At 35.5% G+C, this 17,111-nt stretch overlaps 1 protein-coding gene across 1 annotated transcript in view; it reads left to right on the plus strand.

Annotated features, from left to right (window-relative positions):
• CFAP47 (cilia and flagella associated protein 47) overlaps window positions 1-17,111 on the plus strand; it is a 382,585-nt gene that overhangs the window by 189,597 nt on the left and 175,877 nt on the right. The window contains 3 exon segments of the mRNA XM_019473044.1: window positions 8,256-8,452; window positions 12,428-12,571; window positions 13,753-13,926. Of these exon segments, the coding sequence (XP_019328589.1) occupies window positions 8,256-8,452; window positions 12,428-12,571; window positions 13,753-13,926 (515 nt within the window).

Here is a 17,111-nt window from a genome sequence, read left to right on the forward strand (position 1 = left end):
TGCTGCGTCCAGCTCTGGAGCCCTCAGCATAAGAAAGACACGGACCTGTTGGAGCGGGTCGAGAGGAAGGTCACAAAAATGATCAGGGGGATGGAACACCTCTCCTATGAGGAAAGGCTGAGAGAGTTGGGGCTGGTCAGCCGAGAGAAGAGAAGGCTTTGGGGAGACCTTATTGCAGCCTGTCAGTACTTAAAGGGGGCTCATAAAAAAGATGGTGGCAGACTGTTTAGCAGGGCCTGTTGCGACAGGACAAGGGGGAATGGCTTTAAACTAAAGGGGGGTAGATTCAGACTAGATGTAAGGAAGACATTTTTTATGCTGAGGGTGGTGAAACACTGGCACAGGTTGCCCAGAGAGGTGGTGGATGCCCCATCCCTGGAAACATTCCAGGTCAGGCTGGACGGAGCTCTGAGCAACCTGATTTAGTTAAATGTCCCTGCCCACGGACCTTTACAGGTCCTTTGTGACCCAAACTCTTCTATGATTCCATATTATCTTTGGTTAGTAGAGTTTATAAGCAGTTTATCTGCTGTATATTTGCTGCTCCTGTCTAGCAGCACGACACAGATTATGGTGGGGAAAGAAGGAAATGGCTATGGATTTTTGAGTAAAACTGTGAAAACCAAAACAGAAATCCATCCTATTTGTCTTTTCAGCAGTTAATGAAAGATCAGTTTTAACTAAGCAGAACAGCTTCATCGGCAGTTTGGTTTATTTGAACAACATAGTTTTTATACTAAATAATGTATGTATCAAAGACGAAATAACGTAGTTTGAAAGGGGAGGAAAGGCTTTGTTTTGCAAAGTTATGTATCCGAAAAAGTTTAAGAAATCTGCAAAGTAGAAGAGTACTTATCTCACAGTGTGAACTAAAGCTTTCAGCCTTATTTCCCACTCTGTGTTTTTCTGACTTCAGCTCCCTCTCACTTTCATTAAGGAATTTTTTGGAAAATTTTGAAAAAAAAGGATCCTTGAACGCGTAAGTGGAAAAATACCATGTAGGTATTGAAAAGTGCTGTTACCATTTTATGAAAGGGAGAGTATTACTGGAACATCACATCCAGTTCTTGTTTCCATACTTTAGAAGGGAGGTTACAAATGAGGAAGGGTTCAGGGAAGTGCTGTAATAATTATTTCAGGGTCTTGAAAGCTTGAATAACTTGATCTCTCAGTGATCTCTGTGGGAAAGAGGTCCTGTTCAGGTTACCTGTAAGTACTTAAAAAGGGAGAATATGTCTGACTGTAAAGGGCTGCATGCAGAAAGCATAGCGCTTTCTATATAACACAGAGATTTGTAATGAAACAATTTATGATACCTGTAAAATGATGTGAGTGTGAGGTTTATTAAATATTGACACAAACTCAAGAGAAACAACAATCTTTCTACCACTTAGTCTTATAAAAAAGAAAGTGGAAGCTTTCCTAAGATACACACTTTTGTTCCAACTGTCAGGCTAGGGCTTAATATAAGAATTATTTGGTGAAATTCTAATGTTAAGATAAATGTCCAGTAATGTGTCTTTTGGTATTAGAAGTGAAATGAACATTTTATGCAGTCAAATTATACAAGCAGGGGAAGAAGAATAAAATACTTAAAAGCTAAAATTGCACAAAAATAAATAGAACTATACATTTCTAGACATCAAGTTGAAATAAATGAAGACTGAAAAATCAAAGCTAAAGTAAAAATTAGTTGAATGATTAGGGAAAAAAAAAAAAATGTTAAAAAATGTTACTGTGGACTGTGGAAGTTGGTTGTCAGATTTCTGAGTACTCATACATTATTTGCACCGAAGTTTAACAAAATTAAGGACAATAATTTTAGTACACACAAAATTTGGAAAATAAAGTTCAGGCATACATAGGATCTTCTCTGTTGTAGAAAGGGAAACATTCTACAGATAAATTTGAGCAATTGCCTAAATAATACAAGATCTATTGCTACCAATATCTAAAACTAAAGCACCATGGTGGGTACCCAGGTCTAAGAACAATAAACATTTATCCCAGAGTTAGGAAATTCAGGAATTTTCTGGAATAGACTGTGCCTTTATGTATTGTAACATAACACTGGCGATGGCTTTGAGTAATGGAAGAAGAAATGTGTAGAAATTCCTGAGTGTCCTGGTTTTGGCAGGGATAGAGTTAATTTCCTTCCTAGTAGCTGGTACAGTGCTGTGGTTTGGATTTAGGATGAGAACAAAGTTGATAACACACTGATGTTTTAGTTGTCGCTAGGTAATGCTTACACTAGTCAAGGACTTTTTAGTTTCCCATGCTCTACTGACTGAGAAGGCTGGAGGTGCACAAGAAGCTGGGAGGGGGCACAGCCAGGACAGCTGACCCAAACTGGCCCCAGGGACATTCCATACCATGTGACGTCATGCTCAGTATATAAAGCTGGGGGAAGAAGGAAGGGGGGGGACGTTTGGAGTGATGGTGTTTGTCTTCCCAAGTAACCGTTACGCGTGATGGAGCCCTGCTTTCCTGGAGATGGCTGAACCATGAGTTTTCACTTGTGCTCTTCCAGTTCTCTCCCCCATCCCACCGGGTAGGGGGGAGTGAGCGAGCGGCTGTGTGGTGCTCAGTTGCCGACTGAGTTTAAACCACGACACTGAGGTAGAGCTCCTCACATATTTGCATGTGACAGTTCATGGATACTACAGCATGCAAGTACTTTATAAGAAGGGCTTCCTGTTTATTTGGTTTTCTTTTTTCAGACTGATTTTTTGTTTGCAATCTTCTGCCTTGAAAGGACTTTACATTACCAATTGTACTATTAGCAGAAACCTGATATAATACCGTTGGACTACGGTATTTTAAAGGAAAGAAAATATATGGGAGTAAATGATTGATAGCAATTGATACGCAAAAGCAATACAGCAGCATGTCAGTACCAGCATATCAATACTTTATATTATGAATTGTAATAATAACCAAATACCAACCACAGTTGCCATGTAATGATAAAATTATGTATAACATCAGTAAAGATAAATTTGTGTAGTTCTTTAAAATAATGGTAAGGTTTTAATTTTCAAATGGATATGCTCCTAAGCAAGTATGTCCCAATATACACTTACTGTATTTTATAAGCATGTATGTTGTTGAACTTTTCTAAGGCAAGCATGTACCTAGAATGGTTTTAGTCATGCCATATGGTTTAGTTTCTTTCCTAGTTTGTAAAGATAGACATAAAAAACCTAGGCAGGAAAATAAAACTAAAACCATATTTTTTGTGGCTAGGTTGTACTGTTTCAGCATTAAAGTTGTCCAGGAAGAAAGAAAAGTCCACAATGCATTTTCAATGAAAAAATGTTGTTCCACTTTGCTATCTAATTTAGATTCAGTATCAAAAGCTAATATCAGAGTTCTGTTGCCTCTTACTACAGGATTTGACAATGCTGGCTGCCTACTATTATACTTGCAAAGAATATCCAAAAACAGCCCTCTTTTTTTTTCTTTCTTTCCTCCCCAGTGAATGGATGAAAAAGCTTTCTCTACAGAACTATCAAGAATTGTTAGAAATTTTCTGCTTTCTTGATAATTTTTCTTGCAGTTAATTTATTCAGATTGTTGTGGCTTCTTCCTGACTTCTGTTAAAACAACTACTGGCTTACTTTTTTTCTCTTTTTTAAAAAGAAAACTTCCTTCCGTAGAGAATTCTAGATTGCAAAAAGAAATGAATGTGTATTATCATGTACTACGGAAGTCTCTAGCTAGCTCTTGTTATATCTTTTTGGCATTAAGCCTTCACTACTAATTTTGCATTAACTTACTATTTTGCAGTTAAGTGGTATAAAAACTTGGTCTTTGATTCTCTCCATGTAATACTTATGCATTCAGTGTACTCATTTTATTAGTTCTGAGCTCTCTTCTCTGTTTGTAAGAAATTTTGCTTAATCTTCCTTCTTTTCCCCTCTGTTGCCTGTTTTTTAAATTTCTTGTCTCAGTCACTTCCTTCTTCCAGTCATGAAGAATCACTTCTGAAATTTTTGATATTTGTAAATTTTGGGCATAAGTTTTAGAGAGATCTTAGCTGTCTGTGATTTTAGATAAAGAGACGTTGAATTATTACTCTACTGTATTTTTCTCAATGTAATACTTTATAATTTGGCTAATCCTTTTCAGTAGGGGCTATGCATTGGATGACTTAAGAAAGCACCTTAGCTTTACTATGTTTCTTAAGTTGTATTAACCAAACTTTTTACTTGGCAGCATTCCAGTTGTCCATTGACATAGTGACTGTGTAGCCTGCTTGTTTCTAAAGCTTTTATGAGTATTCTTTAGAAATACTAAGGGACAATGTTTATTAACAACCAACCCCCAAGAAACTCTTTGTTCTACTTTATTGTAGTGCCACACAGCTCTTCACTGGCTTCCGAATGTGATACATGAACATGGCTGCTGAGTATTCTCGACAAGACATTGAAAAAAATCTCTGCCATTTGCATTTTTAAATCAATTAAGGAAAACCTGCTTTCATTCCTTTTTTTCCCCCCAGTAGATCTTCCTTTTCGAATTGATCGAATGTATTTAACAGTTTGCTTAGATGTGTAATGATATACTGTATTTAAGTGGAAAAAAGGACCAATAAACAGTTAGTAGGTTTTTTAGAAACTCTTCTACAAATCTGTTATATTCAGATAAAGTGAAAGAAAATCAGCAAATAAACATACACAGTGATAGCAAAAATTTCAAAACATATCAGCACTCATTAAGGGATATAAAAGAGTGGTTGCTTTTTCAAGACTACTGAGTAAAGTGATGTTCTAATTCAGATGAGCTCATTTGAAGACCCGATATATAAACAGAAGTCAGAAGAGTCTGGACTCTTCAATGTGATTGCTTGTTTAACCTTCTAGGAGTCCATACCTGCAAATTCAGTCTTCAGGTTAATTTAACCAGTTGTTTGTGACACGTGTGGTGTCAGAGGCTGAGATAAGTGAAATTTAGCTTTGAGCTTCTAAATAGATAGAACCATCACTGCTGAATAAAAGCTAATATAATGTGCAAGTAGTTGACTAACTGCTGAAGGCCCATAGTTTCCTACCTTCAGAAATTATGCCAACAGATTGTGATATGGAAGAACAGCATTTCTATTCTTGCTCTTTCCCTCCTCCCACAATTTGTAATAGGGCTAAACAGCGATTACTAAGTGCCATTATTACTAATCTCTAGAATATGTTTTTTCTTACATTTTAATGTCAAAAGAACTGTCATTACTTTTCTTTGAAAGGTACTATTTGTTGGCTAATGCAGTTAGAGGATTAACTTTGAATTCAGGTCAGGCAGATCTAAAATGATGAGTTGTAAGATTTTTAAGAACCAGAAGACATGGACCTTGTTAATTCCAGATGGTGATCAGATTGTCTTTTGCAATAAGTAAATGGCACAAGATGCCAGGCAGTTGCCAGAGAACGACGAACACCTATGTGCTGTAATTTAGCTTTCCAAGAACGTATGGTGATATTACACACCAAAAGTTTTGCTTTTGCAAATACCCCTGTTTTGACAACTGTCTCACAACTAAACCCAATTCAGATAGTCAGATTCAGGATCAAGTAAATGTTTCCCATAGGCATTTGTCTAACACAAATCTATAAAATAAAACTGTTTGCCTATTTCACATGAAATATCTCCTCATCAAACAATAAATTATCCTGTCTAGGGAAGGAAACTGTAGCAAACCCCTGTATTGTTCTGCCTGACTTTTCACTGTTGGAGAAATGCTTGCAGTCTCATTCATTTCCATGAATGCAGGCTCTCCTTCCTGTTACATAGAAATAACATAAATGCTGCCCATTGCTTACCGTTACTACTTTTGTCTTAGAAATTGTTAGGCCAGTTGTGACCCCATGGATTATTTTAATTAAATCTTTGAATTAATTCCTAGACTAATCTTTGCTGAATATCTTATGAGACTGAGAAAGAAGAAAACATGCTAAGCTGAGAAACTTTTAAGTCCAGTTTACCTTATGGTATTTAAAATTAGCATGAAAAAACATTTTGCAGAAAAAAACCAACCTTCACCTATAAATCACAGGCAAGTGATTTCTGTAATAATTTTGATTTGGAGATCCTGTCTCACTTCAGAAACCATGTCTTATTGCATAAAATACTTATCATGTTAAATAAACATCACCAATTGCTTGCTTTCCTTTTCATTGATTGTAATTGATCATAATATTTAAATTATTCAACTGACCTATTCTTCAATGTATTTTTTTAATGCATAAGAAATAAATATTTTAACAAAAGTAATGCTAAACTAAATATTATAAATATGGAATGGGATGGGTAGGAAGACTCTTCTTGTTTTTCTTTTTAAATTTTCTATAGGAGGCATTTCTCTTTGAAAGTGTGCATTTAAAAAATGGGTCCAACTCAGTGAAAGATAACCCTAATTATTAGTAATTACAGTTTCCATTTAGTGCAAGAAAGTAAAACTCATGCAGAAATATTTTTGAGCTTCCAGTACACTGCATTGTCTTTCTTCAAATACACGTTGTAAGCATCTACTTTATCTTGAAATGCAATATTTCAAATCTGGACTTTAAGTAAATATTTTGTTTCAACATCCTAAAATAATTCTTGTAGACAGAGAAAATTAGGGACTGTACTAATGAACTGAAGAATGGAAAAGACAGTTTCATTCCTTGCATAACTGACAAACTCAGATCACTTTTGTAGAAGATAGCCAATGGGGATAATAACTTAGTGACAAAATAGAAAAAAAAAGTAATAATTCAAAAATTACCAGGCCATTAATCTTGTCTTTAAAAGAGAACAAACTAATTTATTTCAGAGAGGGTTAAACCTGAAGTGCAATTTATAATCTTTTTGGTAGCCTAGTAATGTTGAAAGATTAATAATGTCATTCTGTATGATTCGTCTCTTGAACTTGAGCTATTTTTGTGAAAAAACTGAAGTCGTGATGACATAAGGCAAGAAGAAAGCTTCAATTTGCTGTTCATTTGCAGAGAGGTGAGAACTGAATACATGAGGAGCACCACTTTGTGAAACAGAATGAGCAGCATCATGAATAAAGATTGATTGCACTTTCAAAATTCAGTAGTTGTCATTGAAGATATTAGAATAGTTTGAGTCCACTTGTTATACGTATCGTCAGAAAAAAAGCCAAATTAAGAAGAAGAAGAAGAAGAAGAAGAAGAAGGGAAATTCCACAAGAATTTGTCAGGTGTTCTCCCTCAGGGAGAAGCAATTTGTTTGGAGTTTTATCTGTAAGGTTCTGTTGTGTCATTACATTGTCTCTGACCTTCCTCATTATCTTTTCCAACTTTAGGCGTTGGTTTCTAACCTTGGAAAACAGTGAAAAGAAACAGTCTTTGTTACGTATAAAACTACAGTGAAGTTTTTACAGCTGCAGTCTTCATGTAGTTTTTCAGGTTTCTTAGAGACTCTTGGGAGAGTTGGACTGGGGAACTCTTTTTATGGCCAGTCACTGGAGCTCCTCATGTGCCTTCCCTTCTCCTTTGGAAAGTGTCCTACAAGGGCTAGTGAAGGGCTTAAAATACCGTGAAAGAGTCTGATCCTTTCTGTAAGCAAGAGCAGAGGAGGAAGTCTTTGCAGCAGAATTGTTAGACCTTGCTATGTCCAAAGATGGACAGCATTTGTATTGCTTCTTCCTTACTCCAGAGATTACTGTGGGGAGTTTTTCCTACATGCTGTGGATTGGGCAAATGGGACTTTTCATGATTCTGTTCCAACTTGGACACCCCTGGCATTTTTGGAAACTCAGACGTTCCATCCAAAATTGGGCATAGGAGAAGTCTAATGAGTAGCTCTCATGAGAACTACTAATCTTACCAGAATTCCAGTCATTGCTGGGGCTACTATTAGCCAAATATACTGTATTGTCTCTGATATCTCTCATGGTAAGTGTTGACAAAAGTATAGTAACTACTATACTTTTTTGATATTTACAGAAATTCATACACCTTAAATTTTTCTACTAGATTTAATAGATCTTTTAAAGTACGTCTCTCTGTGCACTACTAAAAACAATAGAAAATATTGTTTAGATGCTTAAATATACCTTTTTTTAGGAAAATAAAAATTTGGCTAGGCTTATATGATGAGAGTCCTAAAATTCTATGGTTTCTTTTAAATTGTTGCATGTACTGCTGGGGAGACGCTCCTACAGTTTATTGGAACTCTCTCCAGATTCTGCTTGTGAATTCAATGTTTCTTAAAAGCTTTACAACACTGCAATTTTTTTGTTTTGTTTTTAGATAGAAGTGATGCAGTTGAGCTTCCTATAAAATTCATTCCTCGGTATGCTGGTTGCTACCACTGTCAGATTCTTCTGAAGTCCTCCTGCGATGTTCGTGTCTATGAGATTGAATGTGTAGTGAATACAGACCATGCTGAAGCAGAGCTTGAATTTCTAACTCCAGCTTACCAGGCAGTGGTTCAGAATATTCCAATAGTAAGTTCACTTTACTACCAGAAACTAAACTAAGATTCAGGATTTTTAAAAACTGGACTCCAGATCAATACTGTTAAAATTTACAGTTGTAAAATGTACAAATGCACGTAAATACTGACTTGAGTATTACTACTCAAAGTCCATATTGGACATAATATAAAGCTTATTGGGAAAAATAGTTTCTGGCAGTTCTTAAAGTAAATTATTGATTTGATGGGCTTATTTCTAATGTTTCACTTCTGTCCTCACAATTGTTAATCTGTTATTTAATAATGTTATAACACTGAAAGTAAAAAAAGGAGTTCTTTAATCTAGGGAATAAATGTATTGTTTCTGGAAAAAAGGAGAGATATTGAGGAGTAAAATAGAAGAACTAGATTACATACAATTTAAAAAATATGGCAAGCATATGCAGTATACCAAGTATAGTTTTATCGTACCTATTTTGTATCTGAAACCCTTGACACGTGACAAGTAAGACCAGGAAGTAAAGACGGAGTATAGGTTGGAATATCAGATATCAGCTCCCTCAGAAAATTATTGCTCAAAATTTAGAGAACTTTTCTGATTTAAAAGAAAAAAAATATGAAAAAATGATAGGGAAGGAGCTTAAGCTGCGAGAGAAAGGGTAAAAATTCTTTAAGAGATAAAAATGGTAAAATACTTACTGAAATTTGAACTATGGTTTGTACTTGATGTAACCATTTGTTGATATTAACACTGAAGAATAGCAGTGAGTTAATTTATAGAAAAATTATTCTGAGATTTTGTAGACAAATAGCGGGGGCAGATTCAAACAAGGAGACTTAAGGTCTGGGGAAAGACCATACTGTGGATACTCTGTGAAATACTGAAAGTAGACAAGGAACTAGTTCATTAAGAAAGAAAAAAAAAGTAAAGAAAATGAAAGGAAACCATATCACTGTGCTATCTTTTCTTACACATAGATTTTAAGATATTCATATATTGTTTATTAAACATTGATTTATTGAATGTTACATTAGCTGAAAAACAGCTGTTACATAACACAGAAAGGTAAGGTTTTTTCCCACCTCCTTTAAATAGAGAGTTTCTAAACAGATTTGCTTTATTATTTTGATTATTTTTTTTTTCACTTCTGAGTGTTCCTAAATGTATGATTTTAAATTTCATGCCTGTGTCATGCTCCTATACTCTTAAGTCTTGCTTGTTTTCTTAGGAAGGAAATAAAAAGCACCCCAATTGGAGCGTATACTCTGTCGGTGTGTATGCATGTGTTTGTGAGAGCGGGAATGTGTATCTCTGTTAGTCTGTCTCTTGTCTATGGAATGAATGCACATAGTCACAAAGTCTGCTCTAAATGTTATGCCCTAAATTTTCAAAATCAAACATTGATGAACAAACAAATATAAAAGTGTGAAGTTGTTCCTGTCCTTTTACATCCTAAGCTTAATTTTGCAATTGCATATTATTTTTTTCACAAGGTTTCTGTCATGTTCAGTATAAGAAATGTGTGTTACTCTGGTAAGGAGTTAGATACTTTACATTTTTATATACATTCATTCTAGCTGGAGCTTCTGCATCTATCAGAAATTTTTCCATACTTTTACGTTGTTAGTTAGCACTGTTATATTTGTCATTCAAATTACTGAACTTTGAAATACTCTATGGAGGAAGACAGATGCTCATAGAGAGTGAAACTGAGGTATGGGGTTGTTCAACCTGCTAAACTTAGTTTCTTGAACCTAATAGTTAGTGTTCAAAGCACTTTTTGTGGACACTAGCAAACTGTCATAACATCTGTGTGGTAGGTGGAACACTTTATAAATGGAGCAAATAAAACAGTCAAGTGATTTGCTTAAAGCCACACACTGAATTAGTGACAGAACCAGAATAAGAATAACCAGAATAACTCGCAAGCATGAGAATCATGTAATTGTTCCATCATTCACTTCCAGCCTCTCCAGTGAAAGAGGTATACTATACATGCAGCCTTATTATGTACCTTGGCTTTAATCACCTACCATCCTGTGAAAAGATTCTAACTCCCTTAGCATTAATTGTGTTTCTCACTGACTTAACAGGCTTCAGATAAGATTTCGCATTAAGCAGAGATCCTGTAGGAATTAGATGATTAAGTAATTAAAACTGTTTGTAAATGCACAAATTCAAGGGAGTAGAATTTAACAAATATTTTATTTTCTAATGTTTGTGGTTGACCTTAATATCTTTTGTTAGAAGATATTTTTGACAAATTCATGCTGTATTAGAAGGATTTGTTATAGAAGAATTTCAAAGTGACCATGTTTGTCAACTGCATTTCTCCAGCTGACAAGTTTTTGTGTTCGAGATTAAGAAGAAATACTTATTGGGGTAATCATCACTAGTGTGGATAAAGGAAGCATCTGATACCAATGACACTAGAAATCACTGAAAATAAAACAACTTAAGCCCCCAAATTTTGACTGTCCTCCTCTTTTCCTTACCAAAACAATCATGGTGATATTTTTCCGCTGTACCACCTTTTAAAACAGTAGATTAGCAAAGGGTGATGACCTGAAAGTCTTAAAACTGATCAAGCTGGTTTTCAAAAGGATAAAGTTGTTCCTGATGTGGAGAAAAAAAGTATGAGAATAAAAATAAACTTTTGATGCCTTTTTTTCATTTTGTCTTCAGCATGAGGATACCAGTTAATTACTTCCCCCCCCCCATGTTTTCTACCAGAGATGAAGTAATTGTTGTTATTACAGAATTGGAGACCACAGTGATGGAAGTATTTTGAAAAACTGAGGCACTATACAAATCTCACCATTCCAAACAGGCATTTGTGCTCAACTAGGAAATTTACCTCTTAACAACTAAGAATTAAGCATTAATCATACATCTTAATCAAACCTTAGATATATGATACTGCAGGTCTTGTGCCATGCCATGGGGTTAGCTCTGATGACCACAGGTGGTGGTTCTTAGTTTCTGAGGTTGAGATAGCTGAGCTTGAGAGACTTTCAAAGAAGGAAACAAGGATCGAAGTATCATCTCTATTCCCCAAACCCCATTGTTCACCTCTGACATTTCTATATAGTTTTCCATGCAAAAAGGCTGTTATGGATCAAAGGATTACTTCTTCTTTTCATAAATCAGATCAATCTTCTCTGTTTTGGCAAGGCAGGTGTTAGTTCTTGAATGCCAGTTTATTTTCTTTTTCAGATGAATGTTCACCTTTTTGGAGACTGGATGTTTGGTCATCTGGTTCCTTCAAATATTAGGAGGCTGGATAGCATCATTTTAGTTTTACTGTTTTTATGCAGCCCCATTAAGCATGTATTACAAAGTATCTTACTTTCTACCATAATCAAGCAGTCTTGTGATACATCTGGATGCAAGACAAACATGTTTCTTAAATAGGCTTTCATGCTACTCAGGACAGGGATTCTTTAAAATAGATTAGTCTCTTGAAAGACCAGTTTCTGAGAAGATAGGACTGTAAATACTCCTTTGGAGACAGAGTCCTTAATTTGTAAGCAAGGCTGATCTTGTAATATAGTCAGTAGCCAAATGAGGCAATATATGCTAGTATACCACATCAGCACTTCAAAGAGGTACACTAAGATTTTCTACAGATGCAAAAGGGACAGAATTTTGGCAAGCATTAAACAGCACCATAAAGATACTTGTAAATGCTTTTAATGATACTTATAAATTCCATCTTGACCATTAGCTATATCGTTTACATATTCTTCTAATGAGCGTTCTTGCTGAATATACTGGTATCATAGTATTGATACCAGTACCTCAGGCTGCCAGGGATAAGGGATTTACTATTAGCTTAATTCATTTTTAAAATACACTTTTATTCTCCCCAAAGGTGCTCTGAGCACAGTACTTTGGGAAAATGAGTACTGTGCTCTGATTTGATGCTAACTGCAAGTAAAAGCTGAAATGCATGTTAAGAGCTTTAAATGCATAATCTAATTTACATTTTTACTTTGATTTCAGAGTAACATGTCCAGCCAGGACTGGAAACTTGAAGCAATTTTGGAAGGACAGGGTTTTTATGGCCCTCCTCTAATAAATGTGGGATCAGGTGAAACAGCTCTGTATCCTCTCATGTTCAAGCCTATTGCTGAGTGCATAACAACGGTAAGAGGCAAATTAGTTTCAACATTTGAAAAGGATGCTTCTGTCAATAAAATTTACATCAGTGTCCAAATTAGGAAAGTGCTTAAGCAGTTACTAACGTTAAGCATCTGCTTGAGAGTCAGAAATTGAAAGATTGCCTACTAGCTGAAGTGAAAAAACAAAGGAACTAACTTTGCAAAGCTTAAGACTAGACATGATAGATTTCCTCACCACCCTTTGTTAGCTCTTCCTTTATTTGGTCTTCTATCAAACCCTCCATTTTAATGAAACAACCAGTTACTCTGTAGAGATTCTGAACTTTGATCATAAAAATGTACATTGTGTTAGTTTGAATTTAAATACATATATTAAATCGTATTTCATTACCTAAGTAATGAAGTAGTACCATTAAGTATTTCTCGTTGCATGCATACATCACAAATGAATTTATGTGATGGGTACTTTGTTTTCATAAAATAATTTCTGTTACAAGTTAAGCCACTACTTAGAAGCTGCTTTTGCCATCAGAGTAATCACTATTATGAATGCTAAAATGAAGAGCAGAGCAAAGGCTATGACACCTTTAGCAAGAAGCAGTATACGTATTTTTGCCTGTATACTAGCTGAGAGATTTTGACTGCAGGTTGCTATTCAAATGTGTGACTTGCCAAAGACAAAAAAAAGAAAAAAAATTGTTCTGTGAAACATTAGTTTCTGCATGCATTACCAGCCAAATATAATGTAGTTTAGGAATCCAGTACTATAAAACTCAGTATTAAAAAGTCAAAAGCCCTGAATCCTTCGATGACAAATAATTATGAAGAACATTGTAGTTGAAGGACAGGTGGAAATGATTGAGCAAAGTTATATTTTACATGAGGAATAAGGATGCATGAGAACATATTTTCTTGGATATTTGTTTTCCAGGAAGAAGCCAAGAGGTAGAAAATCTAGAAGTATGAAGGCTTTATATTGTTAAATTTCCTAATTTAGAAAACTTAAAAGCTTTTGTTTCTTTAGTTTTCTTCTCTGTTTAACAGCAGAGTTTACTTAAGAACTAGAAAAGTCAACAGGAACACTTCCTTGTAAAGATGCTTTGTTGCCTGGATTTAAGATTAATAGACTAAAGGAGTTGGCTTGGCAGCCAAAGAGGACTTTTACAGTGCTGACGCTTCTTTTTTCTTCTTCTTTCTTTGTCATAGGGAAAGCTTATTCTGCGAAATGATACAGCTGGCACTGAAAACATCTTTAGCCTTAAGGGAATAGGGAAGAAACCTCTGGCACAGGATCATATTGTGATAGATTGCCAAGTGAGAAAGGTCACTCGAAAAATTTTATGGGTGCCCAATTATACCAAAAACAAATTAACGTACAAGGTAAATTTTTGCAATAATGTGACAACTATTTTTCTATACAAGGGCCTATGAATTATGTATTACAATAGTAAATATTATTGTAATTGTAATAATTGTAATAATACTACTATTAAATTAATGTATCTATGAGAAATTATATCTAACTATAGTTTATAGTGTATGGATATGTTTATAGTCAGGAAGTCTCTGAGACAGTGTATGATTTTACTGAAAGTTCCATGGAAAAAGTTTTCTTAGTTTTTTAGTCTGGTTCCTAAGGGGACAACACTTCTACAATTGCACTCTGTTCATTTGCTAATCTTTCCTCCCTTCCTCCTCCACTGGTTTGAAACCAGTGGCCAATTCCATCGGGTTTGAAATCAGAGAAGGGGCTTGAGAATACAGAGTTCCTAAAATCTTCATAAAGCATTGGAATATTACAAGAAAAGGACAAAAATTACTATCCTACTAAGGGAAAGATTGCATCATGAGCTCACTATATCTCTGTTCCTAATGGCCTGGCCAGTCAGTGCTTGCATTTCTTGGAACAAGTTATAGCAGTTAATGTCTTTTGCCCAGCTGTTGTTTCAGGGATATTGGAGGAAGTTGGGAATACTTTATGTGTTTGCTGATGGGAAAGAAAATTTAGAGGAAATAACAAACTGGAGTTGTTGAAGGGCAATGGGTCACTGGGGAGGTGGAGTAGGAGGTGCTGAGGTAGCTGTGATTTCAGTGGAGGGACATAAGATATAAATTCTTAGAAAATACAGTTTTGTTAGTTTCCCCGCTCAAGAAGATCTTTTTACTATTAAATATAATCATTATTATTTTTCACTGTTTTAGTTAAATAGATTTTATAACTGTATTTACACAAACACATTTTCCTATTTAAAAACACTGTTGTATTACTGTAACTGCACGATTTTCCTACTATTTATCTTGTCTGCATGTTTACTTTGAAAGTGAAAAAGTATTTCAGTAGTAGTCCTCACCTTCCTTATCCATGTATAGGACCCCATGTCATATGCCAGCAGAGGCAGAATGTACATTAGAGCAAAAAAGATGACTTCTGCTTTTCTTTTCAGCTGCAGAGAAGGTTCCTGAGCAAGAACATCTTGGACCTTGCTCAACAAAAGCCATCTTTGTGACTCTATTATGGCATTTAAATCTAGAGTAGATAGCATCTAGATACTATGGCTGTATACGATTTGCTAGGAGGGCTCAATCAATGAAAACAAGGCAGGAGAGTGTGCTCTAAAAATTGTCAGCATATTTAAATATATATTTTTGAACTGAGGGGGTTGGGTGTTGGGGCTTTTTTTTGTAGTTTTTCTTTTGGGGGGAAGGAGGGAAAAGGGGAGAATGTAGATTCTAGAAGGTAAAATCTGACTAGTTAACTAGTGTGGACTTGTGAAATGAGTGATCTTTTGTTCTCAGTCTTGGTACCAGTAGCACCAAATGCTGCTTTACTCAAAATGACAGGTATTTCTAGACAGTGGCCTCACCTTATTTTATAAAGAGAGATCACGTATGTACCAGCAGCATTCTTCTATTGGTTTGATGGGAATTCATGGCAACGCAAAATCCTTCCTTAAACTCTTGCTAGGCTCCAATCTTTCACTGTTACAGGAGGATATATTTAATAAACTTTGTATATCATAAAAAGGTCCAGCTTCATGTTCCTATTTTTTGACTCATTATTAAAACCCCCAAACAAAGTAGGAAATGTATTTTTTGGGCATCACCAGCTTTGACACTTTTCTTTTCAACAATCTTAGCTTTTTAGATGTGAATGCATTTACATTTCTAATACATTTGTACTTTTATCTCTAAAAGAAGTGAATGTTTTTGAAAGTTGACAACAGAACTCTTTCCTCTGCTTTCCCATTTTGTGTGAACTCAATACTTTTTGTGCCAATGAAAGTGAAAGACACTGAAATATCAAACTTCGAAATGAATGCATTAAAATTATTCATTGTATGTCTTTTTCAGAAACATTGCATTAAACAGATTTATGACAGTTGTGACTATTCCAGGGTGAGCTGGGTCTGATTGAACTTTGAGGTCCTTGAGGGTGTTCTCTGGGTACCGAAATCTGGGTTTTGGGTGGGTTTTCTCGTCTGCTTGGTTGGTTTTCTGGTGGTTTGTTTTGTTGTGTTTTATTTTGCCTCTGTGAAGTACCACTTGACAGTCCAACCGTGTGTGCTCTTTTTGCTCTGGGACTTTTGGGAGAAAAGTAGTAAGGCCAGCTATTTCATGCTTGTATGCATGTAATAAATTAATCAGTGTGAATAATGTGTATTCTCTATGCTAGGTTTTTACCCAGAAACTGTTGTAGAACAGTTGTTGAAGCAAGGTGGGCTGGAATTGTTGGAAAAGGCATGATTACAAAACCTACCAGTGTCTGGAAACTGTCTCCTCAACAAAGCAAACAATATTAATCACTTCCAGCACTCTCTAGCAGATGTCACGTAGTGTCTTGCGCTACTGTAGTGAGTGAAGATCATTTACTCGCTTTTAATTCCAAAAGGGTTAGTCTGTAAATTGGGATTTAATCAGTAAATCCAGAACATGATCACCATTATCTGTAGTTATTAGGAGAAAGGGGAAAACCTCCTCTAAGAGGGAACTGTGACCAACAACCTTGCTAGAAATGCAAAATAAACTTTATTTACTCAGAAGTGTATAGCACAAAGGGCAACAGGAAAAAGAAGTGATACTAATTTCGTTGTTGTTGTTCAGTCCGTCCTGCCTGATTACTGTAATTTCTGGATAGTCTGTTGTGAAGCAGAGCATAACAGACTGTGATTTTGTCTTTGTCAGTGTTTCTCTTGGGGGCAGTTGCTGACAGCCCAGTAACTCCTCTCCTTTTTAATCCAGCGTCTTTGAAATTTTACCATATTGTCCTTTAGCTAAGTTGATGATTAGGTGGAGGAAATCTTATCAGCTTTGGTGGAGACAGAACAAAGATAACCCAAAAAGTAATAGTTTTAGAAATGTTTTTGACGGGATCTTTTGTAATTTTGTTGGCTAATGAATATCTTCATTATTGAATTGGTTGGTTGATTAGCCCCGTACATCCTCCATTGATGGAATGTATCCACTATACAAGGTAACTTCTCAGAGATAAACTGGGACATACTTGATATTTTTAAAAAACATTAAGTAATTCATTTGCTGAAGTAATAAAGCTTAGCCTGTATCAA

Source organism: Aptenodytes forsteri, unplaced genomic scaffold, assembly GCF_000699145.1.
Source record: "Aptenodytes forsteri isolate BGI_AS27 unplaced genomic scaffold, ASM69914v1 Scaffold2, whole genome shotgun sequence".
NCBI lineage: Eukaryota > Metazoa > Chordata > Aves > Sphenisciformes > Spheniscidae > Aptenodytes > Aptenodytes forsteri.